The sequence below is a fragment of the Miscanthus floridulus genome, chromosome 3 (assembly GCF_019320115.1).
Source record: "Miscanthus floridulus cultivar M001 chromosome 3, ASM1932011v1, whole genome shotgun sequence".
Classification (NCBI taxonomy): Eukaryota; Viridiplantae; Streptophyta; class Magnoliopsida; order Poales; family Poaceae; genus Miscanthus; species Miscanthus floridulus.
In genome coordinates this window covers 138,711,845-138,739,613 of record NC_089582.1, presented here as the reverse complement: position 1 = coordinate 138,739,613, position 27,769 = coordinate 138,711,845, and the positions used below count along the sequence as shown (strand labels likewise).

Genomic DNA, 27,769 nt, shown 5'->3' with positions numbered 1-27,769 from the left:
GCAGGCAGGGGCGGATCCAAAGGGGGGGCTGGGGGGGCTCCAGCCCCCCCTAATGGCTTGATTCCACCACTAATCACTGTAGCAAAAGCTTGATTTCACCATTAAATCTTCATGCAAATCAACATCTCCATTGTTTTAGCCCCTCTTATCCCGCATCGTGCATCCGCCACTGTGTGCAGGCATCCAAACGTAAGAGACTGCATGGCGTGGGGCTGGTTCGGCTCCCATGCGGCCAACCAATTGCGGCCTTATTGTAAAACAAATCATTTAATTACCAGTTGTTGGAAAAAAATGATTTATTTATTGATTCAGACCTCGTATCCTCGTTCTCTTCCATGCCCTCAACTCATAACTTTGTGATGAAGTGGGTCGGGTTGGAGCGAGCAATAGAGCTGAAGCACTGGCCTTGGGACCGTACGTACGTGCCCACGCTATGCAGGCGGAGGCGGAGCCGGAGCCTCTTCTGGAGTTCCCACCGATTCGTTCCCCTTCCCCAACACGCACGGGCGTTTCGCGTACGCTTCGTCTCCCTGACTCCCTCCTTCCGGGAGCGGCGGAGACGGCAGCAATTGCCCACCCATGAGAATGCAGAGCACTGAAGGCCAGCAGACGCCTGGCGTACCTCCGTACCTCGATGTGCCGCCGCAGCCTACTACAAATAGATGACCCCTCTCTCGCAGACCTGACGCGCCCGCACTGCCAGAAGCTTGCTTGATCTGATCATCACTCTCCTCCAAGCAATAGCTGCTGCGCCATCGCCAACATGTGGTCCGCGGTGTTGGGAGCTCTGTTCTCCTATGTCGTGATGTCGGTGGTCTCCTACGTGTTCATGGCCGTCGCGGCCTGGTGGGTGAAGTGATCGGCTCCCTTGTCCTGATGATGGCCGTCGCCGCGTTTGCTCGCTGGCGCTAGCCCGGCGAGCTAGAAATAAATAAAACAAATCGAGCGCGTGGTGACGGCGTCATCCTGGTTTCGTCTTTGCTTTCACGAATCACGGATATGTAATTCCGTTATATATATATATATATATATATATATATATATATATATATATATATATATATATATATATATATATATATATATATATATATATATATATATATATAGCTTGTGTCTGAATCCTCCTCTTGTGCCGTGCTTGCCGCTTGTGTTTGGTCGATCAACGATCTTGATTTATATTGTTATTCATTCACTACGGATGCCACGATCTTGAGTGTTCATCCAGGATACACATCTTCTGCAGCTGAAAGATAAACTTCACCCACTCCGATCTGGCGATCTCGGTCGTTGGGCTTAGGTACGTACTTGTACTTCCCTTCCTGGCAGGCTATTGTTAATTCAGCGGCCACCAGATCCATATCATTCGCCCGCCCGTACCAGGCACCGACTCCGAATCGAAGTGAGTTCATCTTCTGCTTCATGACTATGGGTCGCCGCTTGCCGTGCCGGGAGGCGGGAGTACGGTGCTGCCACGACGGCTTACTCGGCAAAGTGGCCGGGCCGCAGCATCGTCCCACGTGCTAATGGAACTATGGATCGCTAGTCAGCCTCCACCAGTAAATAATTTGATCGAATCTCATGTGACCAATATAAAAAATCTTTCTTTATTCCACATTTGCATTACCGTATATTCCTCCAGGTCCGAGAAGAGGATCGCCATGCTCACGTACACTTTTATTCAAACACAAGCCGCCAACCGAATCGCAAATCCAAAAGCGTTAACTTATCGAAATGATCACGGGAAGGCGAGCCCCGTTCCTCGGAGCTTCTCACGGAAGATCTCGTCCAGCCGCGCCGCCATCTCCGGCGTCATGTGGTTCGCCCAGTCCCCGGCGACACCCTTCCGGAAGAATGCGTCGCGCGGCATGGCGCGGTACCTCCCCGCGGTGCCGCTACCAGTCCTGTTCACCTCCAGCGCCTTCATCTCATCGAAGCTGCACAGGTCCACGACGGCCGCGACGTCCTCGGCGGCCGAGAACGGGCACCCCATGAACTCGGCCAGCCGCCGCACGTTGCCGGCGGGGTCGTGCAGCAGGTCCTCGTACCTGAGGAAGAGCGCCCTGTCCGGGCACGCCACGCTCGCGCGCCAGTAGGAGAGGACGTGGTCCCACACCGGGCCGGCCACCACGGTGCCGTCGCAGACGGACTCGAACGTGTCGGCGAACGAGAGGTCCGGCTTCGCGCGCCGGAGGAAGTGCCAGAGCGAGACCACCATGTCCTTGGGGTCCCTGCACACGTACGCGACCCTGCACCCGGTGACGACGGGCGCCGGGAGCAGGGCGTAGGGCAGGTGCGTGTTCATCAGCCGCGGCGACGGGAGCGCGTCGAGCTTCGCGTCCTCCCCGGTGGCGAAGATGTCGTCGATGAACGGGACGCAGTCGTGCGGGTTGAGCCGGCGGAGCGGGTGCCCCGCGCTGGCCGGCGGGTACGCCGTACGCGCCGCCGTGGCGAAGGCCAGCGCCTTCAGCCACGTGGTGCCACACTTGGGGTAGCTGGCCAGGATCACGTCGTCGGGGCGCGGCGCGAAGCGGCGCTGGAACACGATGGTCCCCGGCACCCAGTGCTCCGGCAGCCAGAAGCCCTGGTACAGGCGCAGCTCCAGGATGGACTGCTCCCTGCGCGGCAGGGAGGCCACGAGGTCGCCGAACTCCTCCTTGGGAGTGTGCTCCGGGACCGTGCCATCGTCGACGTCGTTGAACGGGACGGGGCCGGACGGAGCCACCGAGTTGGAGGCGGCGGCGGCGGCGGCCATGGAAGTGATGAGAAGCCGAGGGCGCGCGTGCGGGGCAGAGAAGTGAAGCAAGTGCTCTGTCACCGACTGACGTGTGGTTTCCGGGCGAGTGGTCGCGCGTTTATAACGAATATGGTGAGGTGGACCAATCATGCAAGCTCCTCTAAACTTTACTGATATTGTTTAAATCCCAGACTTAAAGTTTTAGGGTGTCACATCGACTGTTAAATGAGAATGTCATGTGAGTGTTTCGATATTAATAAAAACTAAATTACAAAAGCGGTCAGTAATCCGCGAGACGAATTTATTAAATCTAATTAATCAGTTATTAGCACATGTGTTACTGTAGCACCACGTTGTCAAATTATAAACTAATTAAGCTTAAAAGATTCATTTCGCAAATTAGTTGCAAACTGTATAATTAGTTTTTTTTTATGGGACATGAAGTAAACTTGAGGAAGAACTAAACAAGGCGCTGATAAGGATCAAGCAAAATTGGACTTGGCTGCTGACCACGTGGTCTAGAGTTTTTCTGTTTAACAATTAGCCGGGTGCTAACTTGGCGCGCCCGTCAAGACAAGCAGCAAAGCTCCAAAGTCCAAGCCCCCATCCATCCATGCTTCAGAATTCTGCGTATTTTGACCGCTTTTCTGTTATTTGCTCCAAATTCTGTGTAGTTTCAACTTACAACTTACTACTAGTACATTCACTTTTGCTCTCTAGCTGTGTCTCAGCGCCAGAGACATTTCTGAAAATAAGCAAATATCACACATTGCTTATTATACCCATCCATCCATCCATCCATTGTAGTTTCAACTTACAATACTACTAGTCACTTAGAATTTTTAAGATTTTTTTTTCAAGCTGGCAAGATGATTTGTTATTTAAAGAGTAAATTTGTTGTGGCCACGGCGCGGCCTCAAGGTGGCCACGTCGTTCAAAATTTTCCTGAGCGTCAGATCCTCAATCCAACAGTGCTGCTGCTCTTCCCATGCCAAATATATACCGGCTGAAACCCTAGCTCCACATTCCAAATCCACTTCTCCTCCCTCTGGCTCCTCTCTCAGCGGCAGCTGGGGCTGGGGAGGCCCGACTCCCGAGCCAGGGCTCGAGCGGCGGCGCTGGTGGCCCCGGCGCAGTGGCCTCCACGCGTGCGGCTTCTGTGCAGCTGGCGCGGCGGCTCCGGCACCGTGGCCTCCGGGCCCCGTGTGGAGCTGGCGCGGCGTCGGCGGCTCTGGCGCCGTGTCCTGCGGCGCAGTGGCACACTCGCACGGCTCCGACACCGTGGCCTTCGAGCCCCGTGTGGAGCTGCCACGGCGTCGGCGGCTCTGGCGCCGTGGCCTGCGGCGCAGTGGCACAGTCGCACGACATCCCTAGCACGGCGGCGCCCCGGCCCAGACAGTTCCAGCGAGAGAACCCTAGCGCATCGGCACCCTGTAGCGGGTGGCGACCAGCGCGGGAGGCCTCCGGTGCGGTGCCGCACTGGCCCGAGCGGATCTGTTCTCCAACGTGGGAGGCCTCCAGCGCGAGGGCGATGTTGCCTTGTTGGGACCCTAGCGCGGTGGTGCACCAGCGCGGATAGCCTCGGTTCGAGCGGCCCCTCCGTTCCGTCTTCCTTGCCATTCTGCTGGCTGCGCCAGGTGAGCCGCCCGGCCTCTCTCCATCCTTACTTTTCCATTCGTTTCCCGCCTATCTGCTGTAGCTCACTGGTGGCCTGCTTCTCCGTGGGGCGTCTGTAGCTGTTGGGGGTAAGGAGGACGCCAGATCTATATTGTGCGGCCAAGACCTAGCGAGGCACCCCCTGGCCCGGCGGAGCATCGGGGCGGCAGTCGGCCTCCGGCAGTCTTCCATGGTCAACTAGGGCCAGGGCGCCCCCCGTGTAGTGGTGGGCACACCCAGGTTGTGAGGTTTGCTAATCCAAGATTCGAGCTGTGGGGTTGTACGCGATCTGGCCCCAGTTGGTGAGTAGCTAGCTGTGGAGGCACACTTGCAGGCCATGTCAAGGAAGAAGCTAGGCAGACGAATTGATGGACGCTGCCTGCGTAGCAGTGCTGTTGCCATATCAAGGTATTTTGATTTTACTTTTTTACATGTATACGGCTAAAGCTTCTTTTCCCTGATGCATAGGCAGAAAGGCTTCGCCTACAATTTGGCTACAGGCTGTGTGCCATGTGGACTGGTATGGTTTATGCTAATGATGCTTTTGGGAGCAATTATTAATTTGGACCACACTTGATTTCTTACCAGCCTAATCTCATGGGCACCTATGGAAGAAAAGCCTCTGTGCATGACCATAGTGGATTTCTTACTAGCTTTTTGTTGGTCGCTCTTTAGGAGTTGGCTTGCTGGTTTGTCAATTTATGAAATTACTTTCCATTTCTAAATAATATTTATAACCATAGGTGAATGACAGCAATGAAGCAATACAGAAAAAACAGGCGATGAGACTTCCAGCTAACACTGTTCCTCTAAATTTGAAGAGATTAGGTGACTGCTAATATCACCTCTTTCTTTTTGTTTCAATTTTGTAGCCTAATGAGCTAAAGGGAGGAACTTTATTCCCTTTTGTTGGTTTAGAAGTGTGAATCCGTAGGATGAACTTTATTGTTTTGTCTGAACAAGGATTAGCTTTAGTTTCTTGCTGTGAAAAGGTGAATTCAAATTCAAACTTTAATTCTCTTGCAGAAGCATATCTAGACATTATTTTAGAAATGTTGCCTACCTGCCAATAAAGTTATTCTATGTCATATAACATATGTTTTCCTTACTAAAATAAAGATACATTGCGATTTCTTTTCTCTTGGATTGTTCAAATGGATGGAAACTGTGGTTTGCCTTGCCACCAGTTTTGTCCCATCAAATGTTACATTGACTGTTGCGTTCCTCACACGAAATCCGAGTTGTACAGATGTAGGCAATTTTCAGTTTATTTGTTCCAAGCTTCGCTTTATATAACACAGAAAGGCTGTAAGATTAATTGATTGCTCTCCTTTGATAGATAAAAAAAATCTTTTATTGATTTCTAATCTTTATGCATGGAGGAACTATGTAATACCAATACCAATCACTCCAGTGCCTATGCGACCCGGCATCGAAAGTGGTGACTTGCAGTCGGCCACCATTTGCAGCTCAAGGTACCACCTGTGCCTCTCCCCTATAAGTTATCTTGCCTCAGCAAGAATGTGTTCCTGACCCAAAGGTAGCATATGCTATTTCCTAGACAATTTGTCATCAAACAGTTTAGATTCGTTGAACTGTTTGATGAAATGTCAGTATAGTGTGTTCCACTGTTTTCAGTTACATTTAAATTGTTGCTGCGTGCTCGAAACCAATTTTTCTTAATATAAGTTTGCTAAGTTCTTTCGTTGTTTCAAAATGGAGCTACAGTTGTAAAGTAGTTCAACCGAGGAATCCAGGTATCTGTTAAGCCTTGGTTAGTAATTTTAAAGTTTGTACGGATGTCCTTCAACACATGCTATAAATGCAGTTCTGTTTCGAATTTGTTGACAAATTTTTATAGTTCTTTAGCTGTATACATGAAGGCTAAAAAGTTCGCTTTTGGTGGTTGCAGATCCTAGAGAAGGAGGTGTTATGGACCTTAAAGTTGATGGAGGACAGTCTCTACGAGGTGATCGTTGTTCTCAAATTATCCTCTATTGCATTCCATGCTTTTTTCTCAAATTATCCTCTATTCTGTTCAGTATTTCTCGAAGAGTAGCATTAGATTGGCCAGTATGTCTGGTTGCCTGTTGCACCTTCTGCTTTGTACAAAACATTTATTTTTAGCTTCCATTCAAATAATACAAATGAAAATGGGTCCGAGAGATGTCTGGTGCATCATGCAACCAAAATTAACCTGTGGCCTTAAAGTGATAAGAGGAAATCTTTCCTACAACATTTTTCAGTGTTATTTAGCTGCTCCTATGTTTGTGCATAATGGGCTAATGACTGCGTTGATGTCTTATTTAACTGCTCCCGTGTTCACCTCTGCTTATATGATTTCCCCCCAATACTGCAGTGTTGGCTAGATTATCCCGTTTAATAGACTTGCGGCTGGGGAAAACTATGGACCCTGCGGTTCAGATGGTCTTGTAAGAAATACACTTGCCGCTGACATTATGTATGGTGGGAAAACAATGAATCTTCCTGCGATTCAGCGACTGGCTTCTATTTTTTGGTCATTTTTCCTTGGTTTGTGATTGCGTTCTGTGCTATATTTTTGTGGCGATCTTTTTATATACTGTTTGGGTTGCCAGATAAAATAATTTGTTATCTCAGCATTATTTCATTTCTCAAACAAAATCGCAAAGATGTTATCACGCGTGCATGGGCGCGTGCAAATTACTAGTAGAAATTAGAGAGCGAAGGACAAGGGCTATGTCTAAATCTGTAATTTGTGAATCGAACTTTGTACGCAGATGATTAATTGATTCATGTCAGGCATAGAGATGTAACAGTAAGATGAAAAAAGTTTTGTCGCTAAACAGGTATCACTAAAAAAAACTTTCTGTTCGACGATCTTACTATTATTCTTATGATACATGCTTGAAAAAAAAATAAATCTTAAAAATTCAGATATCACACATTGCTAGATAAAAACTCTAATTGAATCGACAATAATAGCCCTTAGATTTTGTTATTTCTGAAAGATTTCTAACATAAATACCATTATTGATATACTTTAAAATAAATTATTTATACCTAAACAACACATATCTTCTATTATAAAACATAACATGCCTTATTGAAAAACTCGCCACACACAACATATCTGTTTTTTTTTTAAAAAAAATCAAATGATCCTCCCTCTCTCCCCTTGGTGTAGGTGTCAGTGTGATCGTCATGAGCTCCACCGCTAAGGTCCCCAAATCCATTCTGGCGATCGTTCATTGGATTTTAGCCTAGCGAACGATCTGACCGGCAAAGCTGCATGCGCCACACAGTCTCTAGCTGCCTAGACGTCACTTTTTAAAAACAATATATTTATTTCAAAATGTTATACTTCTAAATGGTGTATCCATTTTTAATTCTGTTTGCATCGATGTGTTCTATACGACGAAGTGAACAAAACTAGATCACACTCGCATATGTTTTGAAGAATTTTTTAGTAACAATTTATGTATATTAACTTATTAGAACATATAACTTATAATTTACAACTTATGCACATAAGTTATATCAAATAACATATGTACACAAGTTGTATAAAATAACTTATGTATATAAGTTGTATTGAATAACTTATATACACAAGTTGTGTTTAATAACATTTGTACATAAGTTGTGTTTTATAACTTTTGTGTTTCTAAGTTTTGGTAAAAGTTATAAGTTAATTTGTTCCTTTATATGTTAATAGCTTTTATGTTTGTAAGTTTTGGCATAAGTTATAAGTTAATTCGTTCTTTTGTGTTTAATAACTCTTTGTAAATAAGTTAGTGTTTTCATAACTCTTGAGTTTGCAAGTTTTTCCACATAAGTTATATGTTATAAATTATATGTTATAAGTTATATGTTATAAGTCAGTACACATAACTTGCTACAAGAAAAAATTTCTTCAAAACATAATTGCTATTAAAAAAAATTCTTCATCTCATCGCGTAGAATACACCGGTGCAGACGGAATTAAAAACAGATACACCGTCTAGAAGTTAAATCAATTTGAAATAAATGTTTTGCTTTTTTCGCCTATATCAGCGCTGACGTCAGCATGCAGGGGTGAGTGCGTGCGCAGCCGAGAACCCAAAAGATAATGACTGAGCGCACTTGCACCGTCCAGAACAGCAAAAAGGTCGAATATTTTTTTCTAAAAAAGAAAATAAAAGCATGTTGGAAATTTGTTCGCTGGCTTCAATTCCAATGATCGTTCGCTATTTAGTCTGCCTGGCTTGGTCTAGTCACAGACTAGATTTTTTTCAGGTATTATTTTTTTCAATGGTATTAGGCCAAACCTGTTGCAAAAAATCTGTTTGCTAGCCATTCATCTAATGGTGTCTTAAAAAAAACTAAGGCATGTAGTTTAACATGATTCTGTTGTCTTCCATCCAAATAGCTCATAGGGAACGGTACGGCTAGTGCCCGGACGTTCGAACTCTAGGCCTCGTCCGGACGCCCGTACCTGCCCCGTCTCCTGCGTAAGCTATTGTGCCTATATCGGTGTTTGATAACTGGCAACTCGTCACGGGGTTATCCGGGATGATGTTCGAAGGGCTTCGGCATACATAGAACTTGACAGTAAACGCAAAGAGACGAACAATTTATACTGGTTTGGGCCCTCTCGTCGAGTAATAGCTTTTATGTCCAGTCGGTGTGTAGCCTTTTGCGTTGGATTGATTGTATAATTGTGTGTCATGGCCTGTCGATAATGGGAGCCCTGCCCTCCTTTATATAGCCCAGGAGGCAAGTCTTCTAGTCGGTTATAATGTAAGAGTCCTAGTAGAATTATAGGATAGTAATGTTACTAGTATTACATGCAGAGAATTCCTAGCCGGACTAGATCTTCCCCTGTCCTTACGGGGTATCCGGGGACTATGTCCCACAAGCCCCCGAGCGCTGTATGGTTGATCTTGGAAGCCTTCTTGTTTTTCTAGGTCTTGCTGAGTAGAAACAAGCTTCGTCCGAGTGCTTTCTGAGAGAAACCATGTAGTGCTTCTTGAAATCTTCAAGTGGTGTGCACTTTTCGGAAAAGTGCACTCACTAAGGATAGCCCCCGAACCTCTTACTGTTTGGAACAGAGAGTTGGAGGGTCTTATCCGCAATTCTTTTTCGAAGAAATTTGAAAGCATCCTCTGAGGATATGTATCCCGCAGGCCGCAGCCCCCGAGCCTAAAGCTGACTACTCAGAGTCGACTATAGGATCTTATAGATGTCCTCAAGGGTGCAGCCGAGTAACTTCCTGAAGACAATGATCAATGACCGCTTGTCGCCGAGTGGTTGAATGCTTGTAAATTTGGTCTTTCATCCTTGAATCCGAGCCCCCGAGCGTAGTTGGAGTAAAGCCGAATAAACTGTGATATTGGTCGAGCCCCGAGCTTAGTGGCGGGATATCCGAGTAGATGGATGAGCATATACATGTACGCCTGTAGTAAAAGCGTGTATGTATGTATGATTTAAGTCTTCCAATAGCTTGCTAGATTGTTTCGTCATCTTGCATGTTGCTGTAGAACATGCTCCTTGGCGTTGACCTCATGTTGGAGTCTGATCCCAAAAATCTCGTTCTGTACGCACTACTATAGAATCGATTTTTAGGGGTGGCTCGTAACCATTTGTATGGGCGGTTTGGCCAGCCGCCCCTACCGAACCATCTCTACAAATCATGCATTTGTAGGGGCGGTTCCCAGGCCGCTCCTACAAATCAATTTGTAAGGGCGGCTCGTATTACCAGCCGCCCCTACAAATCGATCTGTAGGGACGGCTGTAGTACCAGCCGCCCCTACAAATCGATCTGTAGGGACGTCTGTAGTACCAGCTGCCCCTATAAACAGGTATTTGTAGGGGCGGTTCAATCTAGAACCGCCCCTACAGTACGTTTTCCCACAAAAAAATCAAATTTACAATTCAAAATCTCGTTGCTGAACGTCCCGCGACCAACGTTCCGAACCGCGTTCATGTTGCCGAACGCCCCGCGATAAGCGTTCGCGTTACCAAACGCCCCGCGACCAACGTTCTGAACCGCGTTTGCGTTGCCAAACGCCCCGCGACCGCGACTACAAGCATAAGAGTATTCTATAAACTACAATTACAAGTCCAATTCATAAGAATATATACAATCCATCATTAAATATACAAATTCTATACATATTGTTATCAATGTCATAGAGCTAGTCTTTCAGTCTCACGAAGATGTTGGTACTGAGGATTTGTACCTAACTCAGACTCTTGGTCATGGTAGGCGCCTCTGACGTGTACAATTTGGTCCAATATGAAGTTGCAAAGGTCGTCGACGAGCTCTAAGAGTTGGTCATCCTTGTATGGGTCTCTTTTCATTCCTTTCTCTTCTCTCCACTATAAGAGAACAAGTTTCGGTTTAGTATTTCATACCATGTATGAAGTTTTTATACTATGCATGAAGAGGTTCAAACTTACCCTTAAGGGGTGTCTTCTGTAGGCACCGGTGTTACTCATCATAGAACATATATAGTATCCCCAATGTACACTCCTAGGCTTCTGCTTGGGGCACTGTGTGTTTTACATATAAAAATGTTAAGTAATGCTTTTGATAGCCATGTAACGGAGTACTAAAGAAGTAAGTTATACTTACCGCACATAGTGTTTTTATAGCCAGCTTTTCCTTCCTTGCTGGATCATGTCTTCCATGATGATTAGTGACATAGAACCTAAATGCCCCGTTCGAATTATTTTAGCAAATACAACTTATTAGTATCCAAAAGTGAACGTTACAAGTATGTATACAAACATATAAGCTAATGAGAATTATCAATATGTATACGTCTTGAGAATCGATATGAAGTCTTTGTATGTCACCGTGTCCCTATCTAATGAATCAAAGACCCATGCCATGCTCCTCCCGACATCGATGGCTATACAAATCCAGTGGTTGCTGCATGGATCTAATCATAGAACTAGATAAGCTCTTTTGCATCAAATAAAATATATCGAACAAAGCTTTAAGTATAGAGTTGAACTTACTCGAAGTTGTATGGTAGCCATATAGTAGAGTGTTGTTGGAGATTTTTGAAAGCCAGGGCAATGTATGCCGCAACCTTAAGGGACTCTTCCCTTAGTTTCATCGTACGGATGCGCTATTTCTCCCGAAGAGTCTTTGCAGCAGCTAGCTCTTTGGCATCCAGTGTCCATCGTTTAGGGTAATTAAAATTTGTTTGGGCTATAGCTTGAGGGTCTACATACCCGGCTTTCATACTTGGCATTTGTTTGACAATGTGCACTTGCATTCTACAAATCACGGCGTGGGTTAGTTACAACAAAATTCAAAGATTACATTCATATCATATCGGAGGACAAGGACTTATAGGCACCACGTGCGAATTAAATTCATCTCTATTTCTCCCAGGTGAAAGCATGTTTGCATGTCATTGAAGTCAAAGACAATTTTCCCGGCTAGGCTTCCAAATGTGCTAGTAGGGAAGCATGCTTGTATGAGATCTATGCTTGTTAGGAGAACACATAAGTACCAATCATGGAAACTTTTCATTCTAAGTGGTAGGCGCTGGATGTCCCGGTTTGGTAGGAAGGGCTTGCCTCTTTCATATGTTTTTGGGCAATCCTTTGACCATTTGATGGCATCAACATTTGGATACTGCTTTGTAATTTGGTGTAGTTTGCTAGTGATAGCCTCCTCAGAACCCCGTGATGGGACCTTTTTAACTTGGTTCTCAGGCTTGAACTGGTCATGGGAAAACTACTTGGACACCGACGAGACGTCTTTGATCGGAACATAAACTGGCCTTATAGTGATTGGATGCTTCTTTTGAAGTTCCCATTCAGGCACGTCCTCATCTTCTTATGCATCACCTTCTTTAGGAGACACTCGTTGTTCATATATTGGCTGTGCTTGTTGAGAAGACTATGGTATCTCATGATGCACTTGCTTGGTACGAGCTAGAGAAGATTATGGCATCTCATCAGGCACATGCTCACTAGGAGGCGGGGAAGAATGTGGTATCTCAAGAATGTGGGGGTCACGAGACGGTGAAAATATCTCCCCGACCTCAACAACTCGCTCCAAATTTGGGAGAGGGGGAGGCGGCGAAGAAGCAGTCAATATAATGTCCTGTTTGTGCCAGAGGATGAACTGCCCCACAATGTCTTCGAGTAACACTAGCCCCTCGGGAGTTACGTAGTCTATCCGCCACTGTATGAACTCAGGCTTCACTGTATGCACCTTGACCCTAGTGTAGTCCGACGGTATCTTATTATTGTGGTGTAAGCCACCGGGAGGATGTGCCACACCCGTTGCCACCTCCATCACAGTGTTCTACCGGCCGCTGAGAAACACCAAGGTGTAACTAGTTAGTTCCCGTATGCGATCGACGGGGGTTGTGGCTACAGTGGAACCTTGGCTGCTAGAAACTTTCGGAGGGCTGCCAACTAATGCCAGTTCTCCCGATGGCGTCACTAATATCCGTGGCTCCATAGACAGTCCTTGCTCCTCCAGCGCCTTCGCAACTAGAGCCTTCACTTGAAGCTCAAGACTAGTCTCCCGGTCTCTGCCATGTTTCTTGTACATGTGCCTATCCTCTTCGAATCCTTGCTTTTAGGTCGTCCTTTTCCCTAGCCCCCTGGTGCGGCCTATGTGCTCCTTGTTTCCCAAGCCAAGGCTAAGCTTGTCCCTCTCTCTAGAAGGATTGAATGAGCCTTTCTCCTTATCTTCAGCATATTTTAGTATCCTTGATACTGCCTCTTAGGTCTTCGGCTTATCAAACTTAAGATTATCACCGGATGATTCTGTACTCCTCGCATATATCCAATTCCTTGAGCGTACCTTCAAATTTGTCACATCGATATTCCCAGCAGCTGTGGCCTCTTCATCTATCTTCCTAAACTACTCTTCCTTGGCATAGTAGCCACCGGGGCCTAGATGATGGTGGTGTTTGTTCCTCTTCGCTAGCTTGGTGTTACGGGCACTGAGCTCCAATGCCTCCGATAAAGTCTTCTGAGCCATGAGCTCCTCCCATTGACTAGGAGTTATTTTGCCGAACTCGTTGATGGGAGTTAACCCCTTTTGGATATACTTCGTGTTGAGCTCCGACCTCCAATGTCGGAATGACTCTCTCATCATCCTGAAAGCATTTTTTTACCAGTTCGTGCTTACCCTCTGGAAATCTAAAATTAAGCTTCAGCTGCCTATCCCATAGTTCATTCTTTTTGTTCTCTAGTACATCTTTCTAGTTAGAGATTGCTGGGTTCAATTTATCTCTTACTAGGGCCCCAATCGTATTACGGAATCGTCCTCTTAATTCCTTCGGCTCAAGGATCTCCCCTGCTGGCCCGACCTCCGTAATCACATAGCATGCCATATCTGGATATAGATTTCCTTTTCTATCCCCTCGTTTCCTCTTAGGCTTGGTAGTTATGGTTGTGTCTTGAGGTTGTGGAGCAGAGGCATCGTGATCCGTCTCTGTGGCTGTTGCCTCTACTCTCCTTTCCTCTACTCCGTCTTGTCCAGCGAGATATCACGGACATCGACGTCGTCTTTTCTGAGTTTTAGGAGGGACCTGTATATATGATAGGTCAAAGTGTTAGTAGAAGTAACACAACCAAAGCTTTAGCAAAATTTACAAGCTAAGGCTTTTTCCCTACCTCCTCGTTCGGGTCAAAATCCTTGTCCAAATCTTCCTTCGTTGGCCTCCTTCTGGCTTCACGTGGGAAAGGATCCTTAGGACTTTCATATCCCTCTTCTGAGTCATCATCATCATCATCCTCTTCTTCTTCGCCTTCAGCAGCCTCTCCTTCGGGGCCTTCCTCCTCGTCACACTGCTCCTGAGTAAGCATCACTTCTAGATCCTTTTCTACCTCGTTATCGAACTGTTCCTGAGTAAGCTGATCCTCTAGTGCTTGCTCCTCAAGGGTTGGCTGCTCATCATGTTCGGGGCATCGGGCTGCACTGTTTGGTGTCCGCAACATTATTTCGCGCTTTGTTCTAATAGATGGAAGGAAGTGTGCTTTAGGTACGTGAGAAGGTATAAGAAATCAAAAAGGTCTATAAACCAAAGTAGTCCTATAAAACAACAATATATAAAAAATGAGAAATAGCAGTAGTAGAGGCCTCAGAAACATGGCAATCATCATCTGATCTTGAACTTGGAGCATCAAGGCATCATAACAGAGAAGAGAGGAGAAGGTAATGTAGAGGCAGCTGCTAATGATGTCAAGTTCCTCACAAGTTCTTGATCATCAACTCATATTCCATATAATGTATGGACTTGGATAATTTCATCATCGGCAAAACAAAGGAGAGGAGAGAAGAGGGGAGATTTGGCAAAAAAAGCAACAACTACTTAGCAAATATAGAGAGGAAAATGTGTAAAAAAAAGCAACAGTTGCTGAGTAGAGGAGGAGTAATAGTAGATAGAGTAATAGTAGAGGAGTAGAGTAGAGGAGGAGTAGAGAAGTGTAGCAGCCAGTAGTTAAGAGTAGCACCCAGTAGCTAGGGAAGAGAGTAGAGTAGCAGCCAGCTAGTAGGAGTAGGAGTAGCTAGCAGTAGCAAGTAGAGTAGTAGTAGTTCAGTAGAGTAGAGTAGTAGTAGTAGTTCAGTATAGTAGTAGTAGTAGTATATACAAACAGTTGTATCCAAAACAATCAGCTATAAGCACCAGTTCATTAAGAATTACAAGATAAAAACAGTGTCATCCTAGGAAAACCTAGGTATTTAAGAAAAATGATGTGGAGTAAGTAACAAAAATATTTACATATGATATACTTCAGTAACTGAGATCGCTCTGCTATGTCTAACTTTGTAGCATGAAACCAATCATAATGATGTTTTACTAGTAGGGATCATTACGTGCGATTTCAATCTGCATGACTCTAAATTGAAATGAATTTGGTCACATAGGCTAATTTATAATGCCAAAGTGGCATAGTAAAGCAAATTGCTTTGCTTATGACAGAAATTATTATGGCAGTGGTTCACCATCCAACTGATCCAAGGCAAAAGCACAAGAGCTGCAATTACACACTAGAAGATTGCAATAGAGCAAAAAAGGAAGTGAAAGTATCCCCAATGCATATAGCTACTGAGCTCCTCTTGAAGGGTATGGAACCCACCAGATTTAGTTGTATTTAAAAGTTAAAACATATATTATCCATGCTTAACTTTCAATGTTTTTCTATCTTTTGAACATAGGATTTTCACAAGTGGGCATGGAAAATTCTGCTGATACACGTGAAACTAAGGTAGCCAAAAGCTCAGGTTGGATTTTTCATGTTCCAACTGTCGATGACTTACATGACAAACATCATGAAAAAGATGTGTCATCTGAAAGAAAACCAAAAAGAGGCAAACATGAAAACAGTATAAGTAAAACCCGATCAGCAGCCAGGACTACAAAATCAAGTCAACAGAATGGAATGGTCAATGTTAGCGAGTACCAGCCCCAATATCAAGTAACATCCACAATGAATTCTGGAAGTAGCAGATCAAATATATTCAAAGGGAGAACATTTAGTTTCTCAAATTCATTTTCTCATGACAAGGTATGCTACTTTGCTAATATTCCATCCATTTCCTGTATTGGTATCATTTGTGCCACCTTCCTTTTAAGATGACTCATGGTTTAAACTTCATGTTCATTTGATCCCCACTTGTTCCTTTTTTAGGTTTTCATTATATATATATATATAACCCCCCCCCCCCACCCCCCACCACACACATAGAGAGAGTAGAGGTCTCCCTACTGTAAAAACATTCATTTTGGTGGGTGGTAGAAATAGCAATTAGGTCATGTTTTTAGAACTTTCAAATGCTTTTGCTGATGGATCAACTTGTTGAGACATTACTTTACACTGAAGTTACTGTATATAGTAGACCAGAGCCAAAAAAGCCTAGTCTTGCTCATCTAGAAGCCTAGTTTTCTTTTGATTATGTATAAATATTTGGCTCCCACTTGCTTTGATTTTTGTTGACAAAGTGGCTATGTACTTGCTTTGATTTTCTAAAAAGAATCACCAGGCGGAGGCAGGGGCGGAGATCACCTGCGCGGCTTGTGGCAGGCGGGGTTGAGCTCGCCCGTGCAGCGCGCGGGGCCCAGGGGCGGCACGGGAGGCCGGGCGCCGGAGCCTGTGTCGTCGGTGCGCAGGGGCAGGGGCGTCGGGAGCCTGCGTCGTCGGTGTGCGGGAGGGGACACCGGGGGCCGGGCGCGGGGCGCCGGGAGCCTACGTCGTCGCCGCGCGGGGCCGGGTGCGGGACACCGGGGGCCGGGTGTGGGCGGGTGTGGGCGTGGGACCGGTGGTAGGGCCGACGGCGTGGCCGGCGGTGAAAACCCTAGGCGCACGGGGCAGCCTGACGGTGTCAGAGGAAGAAGACAGCGCCCAGACTAGATGACTCACGTGCGCCCTCCTATTTATACTCGGGACTATTTATAGGGGCGGTTCCTGATCCAGCCGCCCCTACAAATACATTTGTAGGGGTGGTTCCTGATCTCGCCGCCCCTATAAATGCATTTGTAGGGGCGGTTCCTAATCCAACCGCCCCTACAAATATTTTCTATTTTTTTAAATCATAAATTCTATATTTTTTATATCATAAAAACACAAAGTAATATAAAAAAATTTATGTATATGCACAAATATAATATTTTATATTATTCTATATATGAAGAAATATATATATATATATATATAAACAATTGTAGTCAAAACAATATAGAAAACAAAAAATTAAAATTTAAAATTTTGAATTTTAAAACTTCGAATATAATTTTACGACATTAAATGAAATAAAATGAAAATGTTGTAAACATAAAATTTGTATAACTCATCAACATGTACAACTTTTATTTTGGTCATCCTATCATGTGACTTTGTTTGAACGATTCAAATTTTAAAATTCAAATAATTTTAACTTGAAAATCAATATTTTGAAAGAGTAAATGATTTCAGATGAAAAACTCATGAATACAAAAGTTGTAGAACTCATCAATATGTACAAATTTTATTTTTATCATATTTTTATTTGACCAAATTTGAACAGTTGAAATTTTGAATTTCACTAAATGGCAACTTCAAACAAGATTTTGAAACCCTAAATGATTTCAACAATAAAGGTCGTGAACATAAAAGTTGTTGAACTCCTCACTATCTATAACTTTTATTTTGGTCACTTCTTCATGTGACAAAGTATTAGTAAACATTGTTCATAAATTCACATATGACTCATAGTTTCGTGAACTATACGAGAAACATGTTGATTTGTGAACAATGTTTACTATCACTTTGTCAGATGAAGAAATGATCAAAATAAAAGTTGTAGATCTTGATGAGTTATACAACTTTGGTATTCATCACTTTTTCAGCTAAAATCATTTAATGGTTGAAAATCTTGTTCGAACTTGTTTTTTAAATTTGAAAATTTGAAGTGCTCAAACTTTGTCAAATGAAAAGAATGACCAAATCAACACACTAACTTGATAGGGCAAGATTTTAGAAAATTTTAGGAAAAAAATCATCACATTTGGAGTTAGTATGAGGGAGAAAGACTAGTTACAAATTTTACCCAGAGATTAAAAAGAAAAATCACAACTGTTTATGATGATCAATGATGAACAAGTGTGATTTCTCTTTTTAATCTGTGGCTGAAACTTGTAACTAGTTTTTCTCCCTCATACTAACTCCAATTTTGATGGTTTTTACCCTAAAATTTTCTAAAATCATGCTCTATCATTTTAGTCTAGTCATCTATCTTTGTCACTAATTTTGAATAATTTAAATTTTTAATTTCAGAAAATGATAGCTTCAAACCTGATTTTCAAATACTAAATGATTTCAGCTGTAAAGGTGATGAATATAAAAGTTGTATAACTCATCAAGATCTCCTACTTTTATTTTGGTCATTTCTTCATTTCATAAAGTGTTAAGTGATTTCATAAAGTTTTAGTAGTAATAGAGTGGATGTTCAAATAGAGTCATCTGGACGTTGCAAAGGATAGTCTCACACACATGCATAAAATGTAGTCTCACACACATACAAAGATATGTAGTCTTACCCACGTACATAAATATATAGTCTCACACGCATGCATAAATCAAGTCTTACAAACACACACTTACACAAACACTCCACGTTCAACAACTAGCTAGCCCACTGTAATGACTTTTCCCTTGACATCTTTTCGTTTCTATGGTATTATGTCTTTGGGGAGGTTCTTTTCCATAACACCGATCTTTTTAGGAAAGTCTATGAATAGCGGCATCTCATCATAGTTATTGTAAGCTTCAACATCGTCCACGCCATCAACTCCAATAATGTGTTGTTTTCCGAAGGCAACCACGTGCTTTGTCTTCTTCTTCGGGGGAAGGTTACTTTGTAGGTCAGACATATAGAAAACTTGTGCGACACGTGAAGCGAGCACCCAAGGGTCATCTTTGTAGCCTAGATTCTCGAGGTCTAGGACTCTCAATCCGATCTTGTTCAGTTGGTGTTGTTTGATCCAGCGGCATCGAAACAGGGCCACCGTTATATCCCTTCCATAGTCAAGTTCCCATATCTCTTTAATGATGCCAAAGTATTGGATCTTTCGCCCTAATCCATCGAGAACCTCTATTCGAACGCCGCTGTTTTGGTTCACATATTTACTATCCTTTATGTGGGTATAGTAGGTATAACCATTGATGTCATAAGCATTCCAAGATATCACTTGTCTCGATGGCCCCTCCGCCAACCTACTAATGGTAATAGAGTCTATGGTTTCTTCAGGCGATATGTTTTGGTCCTTCAACCATGTAGTTAGTCGTTGCTTGTGTTGTTTTATAACCCAATCATCCGAACGACCATTTCTCTCCGCCATAATGATAGTCAAGTGTTCATCAATGTACGGTTGCATTTGTTGTGTACTCTGCAAGACACTGTAATGCGCCCGACTCATCTCTTTGTAATCATGGTCGATGAACATTTTTCTACCACTAGTGCCCTTCCCAGCCAGCCTACCCTTGTGACGAGAATCGGGTTACCAATCCATTTCTGTACTTTTAGGTACTCTTGACAGCACTCGATGACTTCTTCAGTACTGTAACCCTCTATCATAGAGCCCTCTAGGTATGCTCGATTAAGCACGTATCGACTTAGAACTGACATGAACCGCTCGTAGGACCACATTTCATGCAAGTAACAAGGGCCTAACGCCTGTATTTGATGAACCATGTGAATCATGAGATGTGGCAGTATATCAAAAAAGCAGGAGGTAAACACATCTCCTGTTGGTTTTGTGTCTCCACCACAAATTCATGTAGGTCACTTAGCTCTTGCTTGCCAATCGTCTTCTGTGAGATCTTCGAAAAGAAGTAGCACATGCGGGTGATGGCCATTTTCAAGAACTCTGGCTTTATAACCCTGATTGTAGTAGGTAGAAACACTATCAGCATCACATGGTAATTGTGAGCCTTGCAGTGTGCTATTGACAAGTCCTTCATCGACACTAGCTTCTTCACATTTGCTGAAAACCTAGCCGGGACTTTGATCCCCCTCAGGAAAGTGCATATAGCTCTCTTCTCATCTGGTGTTAGGTTGAAGCACGCCGTGGGCAGAGTGTATTTTCCATTAGCCTTAGGTACCGGGTGAAGCTGTGGCATCACGTTTAGCTGCACCATGTCTTTCCGTGCTTTTAGACCATCCTTTGACTTGTCTGTGTCCATCAAGGTAGCAATGAGACTCTCAAAGACATTCTTCTGCACGTGCATAGCATCAATGGCATGGGGGACCTCCAAGTCTGGCCAATAAGGTAGATACTGAAAGAAGATCGATTGTTTCTTGAAAGGTATGCCTTCGACAGGAGGTGTGCTTCTTTCTCTGTTCGTCCCATCTGGATTCTTCTTTCCATAGACGACGCGTATGATTTCACCATTCTGTACACGTGTTCTCCGTTATGACGTCTCTCTAGAGGGGGTTCAATCTTCGAGGCATTGTCATAAAATCTAAAGAATAATTTGCTACGGTACTTGTGACTTGTCTTTAAGAAGCGTCGATTCCTTAGGTAAACTATCTTCTTGGATGCATCTAGGTACACCCATGTAGTACCATCCAAGCAAACCAAACATTCCGTCTTCCCTTTGATCTGTCCAGACAAAGCAAACAACGTGGGATAATCATTGGTAGTAATAAATATTATTGCTCTACATATGAAGTCCTCCTTTCAGAACGTATCGTACATCTGCTCCCCATGCCTCCATAGCCTCTTTATTTCTTGCATCAATGGCTCGAGGAACACGTCTATATCAATGCCTAATTGTTTAGGGCCAGAAATAAGAATAGTGAGGAGAAGGTACTTTCTCTTCTAACACAACCATGTTGGGATGTTGTACATGGTCAAGATCACTGGCCATGTGCTGTGGTCGCTCATCCTCTCATTGAAGGGATTCATTCTATCGGTGCTCAAGCCAAACCGTACATTCCTTGGGTCATCGCTGAATTCTTTGTGCTTCTAATCAAACCTTTGCCACTAACTACAATCAGCCGGATGTGCAATCTTATCATCATCCACCTTGCGCCCATCATCCCACCATGTCATGAGTGCGGCTTCTTTAGGGTTTAGGAAGATACGTCTCAATCGGTCGGTCACTGGCAGGTACCACATTACTAAGGCAGGAATTCTTCTCTGCTTTGCATCGTTGCCTAATGAAGTGTCCTCTGGGGGCTGAGATTCTTGTACCACCTTTTTTGTACCCTTCTTATTCCTCTTTTTCCCCATGGAGGCTTCGTCCCCACAGTAAAGGTCATTGTTCTTGTATCGGCTGGCCCACACCGGGGACATTTATCCAGTGACTTGAATGTTTCGCCACAAAAAAATATACAGTGGTTGGGGCATGCATGGATTTTTTCAACCCCCATTGTCAATGGACTTATGACCTTCTTCACTTGGTATGTGTTGGCGGGAACTGAGTTTAGTTGTGGCAGCACCCATGACAGGAGATGCAATAGATCATTGAAACTATAGTCTGACCAGCCGTACTTAACCTTCAGGATGAGCAGCTCAAGCATAAAACGTAGCAATGTCCAATGTGTCGCACAGCCCTTTTCAACACCATACACAGTCTCCTTCGATGCTTTTGTCACTCTTTCTAAATTTTCTAGACCTTTCGGGCTATTTAGTAAAATCTCTGGTGCAAGAGCTCGAATCATGTCCTCCAAATCATCTTCATCCCCGACATATGCTCCACCATCATTATTGGCACCACCTTCGTCGTTACCATCCCAACCACCAGTATCACCACCTTGTTCATTGTCAAACTCGAAATCCATTCATGCATCAAGCTCTGTTGAATATTAGGACATGGATTCTATGGTTTTGTCGTCGTATTTGTCCTCATCATCGTCGTTAACAATAACCGTTTCACCATGATAAATCCACACTGTGTAGTCCTCAATAAATCCTCGCATAATCAAATGTAATTTAATGATAGTCACATCTGTTCATGCCATACGGTTCTTGCAATCTTTATATGGGCAAATAATTATATCCTTATTCTATTTCAATGTCGTTGCATGCTTCTTTGCGGCTTCAGCAAATTTATCCACCTCTTCACGGAAACCTGCCTTGAACCTTAACGAACCATACATCCAAGAGTTCTTGTACTCCATCTTTTACAACAACAACAAAACAAACATTAAAGGACTACTTATTCAGATATATATAAAAATAAAACAAATTAATAATTACTTGAGAATAATTGTATATACTTCAGATATATATGAATATAAATCTAATATAATTACATGAAGCATACAAACACACCATGGTAGAGGAAAATTAACTAATGGCCTATTTATCCATAAATAATTAAAATACATATTTATTTATTACAATAAATAATTTCAAAGACAACAATTAGCAACAATTATACTTTACCCAATATCTTTCATACAAACCCTACTCCAATTTCATCAAACATAAATTTACAAAAATAAAATTAATAAAAAAACCAAACCCTAGATCTAGATCCACATGCACATGAAACATCCATAAAACTAACTAGTTATTCACTAAAATTAAGAAACATGGACCAAATAAGGGTATGATCTTGTTCCCCTCTCTAATTTACCCTAGTACATTTAAAACTTGGGTCTAATTTGCTGCATAAGTAGCTCGAGCACCATAAAAGAGAGAGAAAAACAAAACTCTAATTACTCACTAACCAACCATTAAAACTTTAAAAAAAGTGTGGAACAACATTTTTTTACCTTTTACAACCTCTCCACCAAAGGATTTGAGACAAAAACCTTTTCTCCTTAGTAGAGCAGTTTTTAGGAGGTGCTCAAGGTCTCCCCACCTTTCTTTCACAGGTTGGAGTGAGTGACCCGATGAAAAAGATGATGCTGCAGCTGTTTTATATGTGGGTCATTTGTAGGGGCGGCTAGTGATTGAGTCACCCCTATAAATCGGAGCTATATATACGGAGGAATTTGTAGGAGCGGCTCAATCACCAGCCGCCCATACAAATAGCAACTCCAGGGGCGGCTGGTGATTGAGCCGCCCCTACAAATCAGACCCCATTTGTAAGGGCGGCTCGTATCACCAGCCGCCCCTGCTGTTCTATTTGTAGGGGCGGGTGGTGTCTGGGCATCTGAGCACGCCACTATAGGGGCAGCTCCATCACCAGCCGCTCCTAAAAAAATGAATCGTTGCTAAAAAATCATTTTTTACGTAGCGACGTATACATGCCGGAGGAACAGTAGAAGACGAGCGAGATGATGACGTTGTAGTCGGCGAGGTGAAAGCTGCACGCATCGGCTTCCTAGAGCTGCCCGTGCTAGTCGCACGTGATGACACAGCATGGCTTTTGACGTTTGCATGTCTTCGTTGATGCGGTGTCTTGTTGAAATGCTGAACGCCAGGAGCCATCGTGGCTCGCGCGCAACACTAGGTGTCGTCGCAAGTTGCCGAATGCCGAGGGATGCCGCCGTCGTGAAGTCATGATAACACACTGCAGTTCTATGATAATTCGAGCTGCTACGAGCACCGAGTACATGCCGTATGTACGTGATGCATGCTGGGTGGATGTGCACATGCATGTGTATATGCAAGTATCTTGATTTAGTCGGCCAAAGTCTGAGAGCCAAGTCCGAGGGCGGCATCCCATGCCGAGTAGCATGTAGTCGAACCGATGAAGTTTCAGCTGTTCCATGTTGGTCCGACTTGAATATGCGCTTCGTGGCAACCAGGACGACCGCCGAGTAATATGCTTCCGAGTGGAAGGCTTTGTAGTAGATTATAGCCGTTGTAGTTGGATCCGGGTAAGGAAAATAATCGACCACGTCCTGCATGATGCGGGGTACCCGGGGACTATGTCCCACAGCTTACTCGTGTTTGCTGCGCCTGCCCGCCTAGGCCACGCCTATTGCTGTGTCTACCCGACGTCTGCAACTCCGCGCGCTCGTCGGTCGAGCTTGAACGGCCACAACGAGATGGAGGGAAGGGAGGGGAGGGGAGGGAAGGGAGAGGAGAGGAGAGGACGAGGCACGCCACGCGAGGAAGGCGCAGGCCACCGATGCTATTGCAGCATGTGCAATACTCGATCTACTTTTAAAACATCTAGATGAAACAACTGCAACATACGTTTTAAGACAGATGAATCACTTAATGTGTGTATAGTCATTTACAACATGTACAACACCAAGATTGACTTTTGAAACATACAGATGAAATATTTGCAACATACGTATGAAAAGACCCGAAACAGTTGAAACATAGGTTTGCAACATGCGTATTTTGTCATTGTAACATATGCAGCATCCATATTTACTTTTGCAACATCTAGATGAAATGCTTGAAACAAAAGTATAAAACAGCTAAAACGCTTGAAAACATATGCAACATTCAGATCTGTTTTTGCAACATCCAGATTAAACACTTGAAACAAAAATCTAAAACGCCTAAAACACAACATTCGTCGCGCGACCTTAGCCTACCGAGTGGGGAACTGCGGTATGGCGAGGAGGAGGCCATCCTAGCGGAGGCGCTGCAGTGCCAAGGACAAGGCCCCGAGAGGGATGTCATCTTCTAGGCCGCCCCAAACACCATGGGATGCTCTGGCACGCTCGCCACCACCAACAACACGTACCTCATCGGAGCTAGCTGGCAGGGCAGCGACGGCGTGGTGGACGGCCGTAGTGGCGCGTGTGTGGGTGAGGGTGGGGTGGGGGAGGAGATGGAGCGCGCGGCGCGACGCATGATGGAGCACGGCGCGGGAATGGGGAGCAGATACACTCGAGTTAGAGCATTATCGACCGGGAAAAGCCTCTTGGCTGGGCCATGGAGTGAATTGACAAAAACATGGAGGAAGAAAGCACCGAGACCGAAAGCGCACGAGGGAAAGAGGTTATCTGGGCTGCGAGTAAGAGAGCGAGCAAAGCAAAAATGGGCCGGTCATGAAAGCTGCACGCTTAGCAATTCGTCGCCTGAAAGCTATGACGACTCCGACTGGCACCCATCCGTCTCCTCCATCCAGCAACCACGTCAATACCCCAATTCCATTACCACGGTCGCTCGCGCGTCTCCAACTCAGCGAACGATCAGTGGGTCACGTGCAAGATGGGCCAATCCTCGCTTATTAGTTACGCATTCAGCGAAGTATTAGCCATCGGCGCATAGAGACGGAGCCGTTTGAGTGAGCCATCCTACTAGTACTTACATACGAGGACATGTCGTGCATTAATATATCATATTATGGTTTTAATTTTTTTGGTTTTTTTCTCTTCTCTTTTTTTATTTTTATACAAGTTAGTAAGTACATAGTTTTTATATTTCTGCTAATATATTATAATATTAATTTGTACATCTAAGTTCGTGAATATAACTTATACGTTTAACCTTATATCTAAGTCATTCATCAAGTTAGATATTTAAGTTATACAAGCAAGTTATTATCGTATAAGTTATCCATGCTGACTTTATACATATAACTTTATTCATCTAACTTTTGTGTTTGTAAGTTTTGACATAAGTTATAAGTTAATTCCGTCTGCACCAGTGTGTTTTATGTGATGAGACGAACAAAAACCCAATTCCATTTCAGCGGTCGTTCACCCGATTCTACCGCGGCGAACGATAGACCGCTATTGCGCAGACTCGTACCTTCCCTTTTCCATGCCGTTCATTTCCGTCCTTTTCTTTACTCAGTCCTCAAATATATTCTCCTCGTTCCGTGACATGCAAATATCCATATGTGTGAGTTTTTTTAGTGCATGCTGGTTGGATTTGCCCCGTGCCATGGCTGCACCTGTGAATGTTCCTTTTTTTTCTACCATTTTTTTCTTTTTTGACATATTTATAAGTTATACCACATTGTTATTTTCATACATAGTTTCATATTTATGCTAATATGTTATTATATTAATTTGTATATCTAAGTTCTTGAATATAACTTATACGTCTAACTTTATATCTAAGTCTTTCATTAAGTTATATATCTAAGTTATGCAGACAAGTTATTATAATATAAGATCAACGTTGACTTGAACAAGTTATTGTAATATAAGTTATCAATGTTGACTTGAAAGTATAAGTTTGTTAATCTTACTTATAAGTTATACAAACCAATTATTATTATATAAGTTATCAATGAGACTTTGTACATGTAAGTTTGCTAATCTAACATTTACATACATATCATCTAGCTTACAAAAGTATATTTTATTTGACTACCATCACCACAAGCGCTGGACCACGTGAAAACTGAAACAACGGCGCGCACACGAGACCAGCCAATAAAGAAATCATGCGGAAATGATTTTTTTTTTCTAAAAGAGAATGTTAGGGAGATGTCTGATCGTTCGCACAATTTTAATCAGTCGCACAACAATCAGCAGAGAGCACGCTGACCATTCCAGACGCTGATACGCTGCGGGAAACCATGTCACGATTCTGCTCTCCTTAGCGGAGCGCTTTAGCAGCAGCCTGTTACGTACTGTACGTACCCTGGCTAGCACCATCGTGCTTAACGTTACCGGGCCAGTGCCGTTGCCATTCAACAACGCCGGCACCGGCGACGCCGACGCGGACGCCGAGAAGAATGATCCCCGAGTGAAGGAGTACGAGAGTTTGGCCTCCGCGCTCCCGAGCAACCCGAAGCTGCGGCTGCGCTGCTACCAGAGCACCTGGGTGCTGGGCTGCTGGCGCCGTGGGTGCCGAGGATCATGGCCGTGCAGCGCGGGCTCTTCGCGCCACGCCGGGGCGACGTGGTGCTCGCGAGGGCGCCCAAGTGCGGCACCACGTGGCTCAAGGCGCTGGCGTTCGCCACCATGGCGCGGGGCGCGCACCCGCCGGCGCACGACGCTGCGCACCCGCTCCTCCGCCTCAACCCGCACGACTGCGTGCCGTTCATGGAGAAGCTGTTCGCCGCGGGGTGGGGGAGCCGGGTGGACGCGCTGCCGTCGCCGAGGCTCATGGCCACGCACATGCACCACGCGCTCCTGCCCTCCTCCATCGCCGCCACCCCCGACTGCTGCAAGATCGTCTACATATGCAGGGATCCCAAGGACATGGTGGTTTCTATGTGGCACTTCGGCAGGAGAATGCAACCCAGGCTGTCGTTCCTCGACGTGTTCGAGCCGGCCTGCGACGGCAGCGGTTTGAGCGGCCCCATCTTGGACCATGTCCTCGGGTACTGGAATGCCAGCAAGGCGAGCCCGGAGACGGTGCTGTTCCTGAGGTCCGAGCACATGCTGCGCGACCCAGCCGGCGGCACCAGGAAGCTTGCCCAGTTCGTCGGGCAGCCGTTCTCGGAGGATGAGGAGGCGGCTGGGGTCGTCATGGACATCGTGACGCTGTGCAGCTTCGAGAAGACGAGAAACCTACCTCGACGTCAACAGGCCAGCAGGCTCGTCGTCGGCGTCCGTCGGAGTGGTGCTGGAAGGCACCTTCGCTAATGACTCCTACTTCAGGAGGGGCGAAGCAGGAGATTGGGCCAACCACATGGCGCCAGAGATGGCCGGACGTCTGGACGCCGTCATGGAAGAGAAGCTCCGTGGATCTGGCCTCTCGTTCTCGTGAGTCGTGAGCGGCCGGCACTCCTCCTGCTGGCTCCCCCATCTCAACGGATACAACTTTTGTTGCGTGTTGGCATATTGTTGTTCCGGCTAGCTTTTCAGTCATGCACCAAGGTATTATGGAACTCAACTGTATTCGTCAACCTCATCATGCGTATTGCCCTGTTGAGTTTGGTTTATAGTCTTTTGAGATGTTCGTACCCGTACGTAAATCTTCAGCTGCTTGTATGGGGAATGCTCTATTTTAGATTACTTTGGACATATATTACAATTTGACTGCTACTTTTTCTAAACATTTTTAGAGTAGATTATTTTTAAAGTATTAATTTAAAAAGGATTAATAATAATATTATCTCCTCGTC

At 44.6% G+C, this 27,769-nt stretch overlaps 1 protein-coding gene and 1 pseudogene across 1 annotated transcript; one reads left to right on the top strand and one right to left on the bottom strand.

The window, feature by feature from the left end:
• Nucleotides 1-1,572: 1,572 nt before the first annotated feature.
• On the bottom strand, nucleotides 1,573-2,811 carry LOC136547164 (cytosolic sulfotransferase 5-like). The gene has a single exon (XM_066539134.1). The coding sequence runs from the start codon at nucleotides 2,753-2,755 to the stop codon at nucleotides 1,739-1,741; it is 1,017 nt and encodes a 338-aa protein (XP_066395231.1). The 5' UTR covers nucleotides 2,756-2,811; the 3' UTR covers nucleotides 1,573-1,738.
• A 21,628-nt stretch (nucleotides 2,812-24,439) lies between these two features.
• Nucleotides 24,440-27,411, top strand: LOC136544542 (cytosolic sulfotransferase 8-like; annotated as a pseudogene).
• Nucleotides 27,412-27,769: the final 358 nt, after the last annotated feature.

Coding starts and splice junctions, on each gene's coding strand:
- LOC136547164 (XM_066539134.1), bottom strand. CDS start 2,755: ATGGCCGCCGCCGCCGCCGCCTCCAACTCGGTGGCTCCGTCCGGCCCC.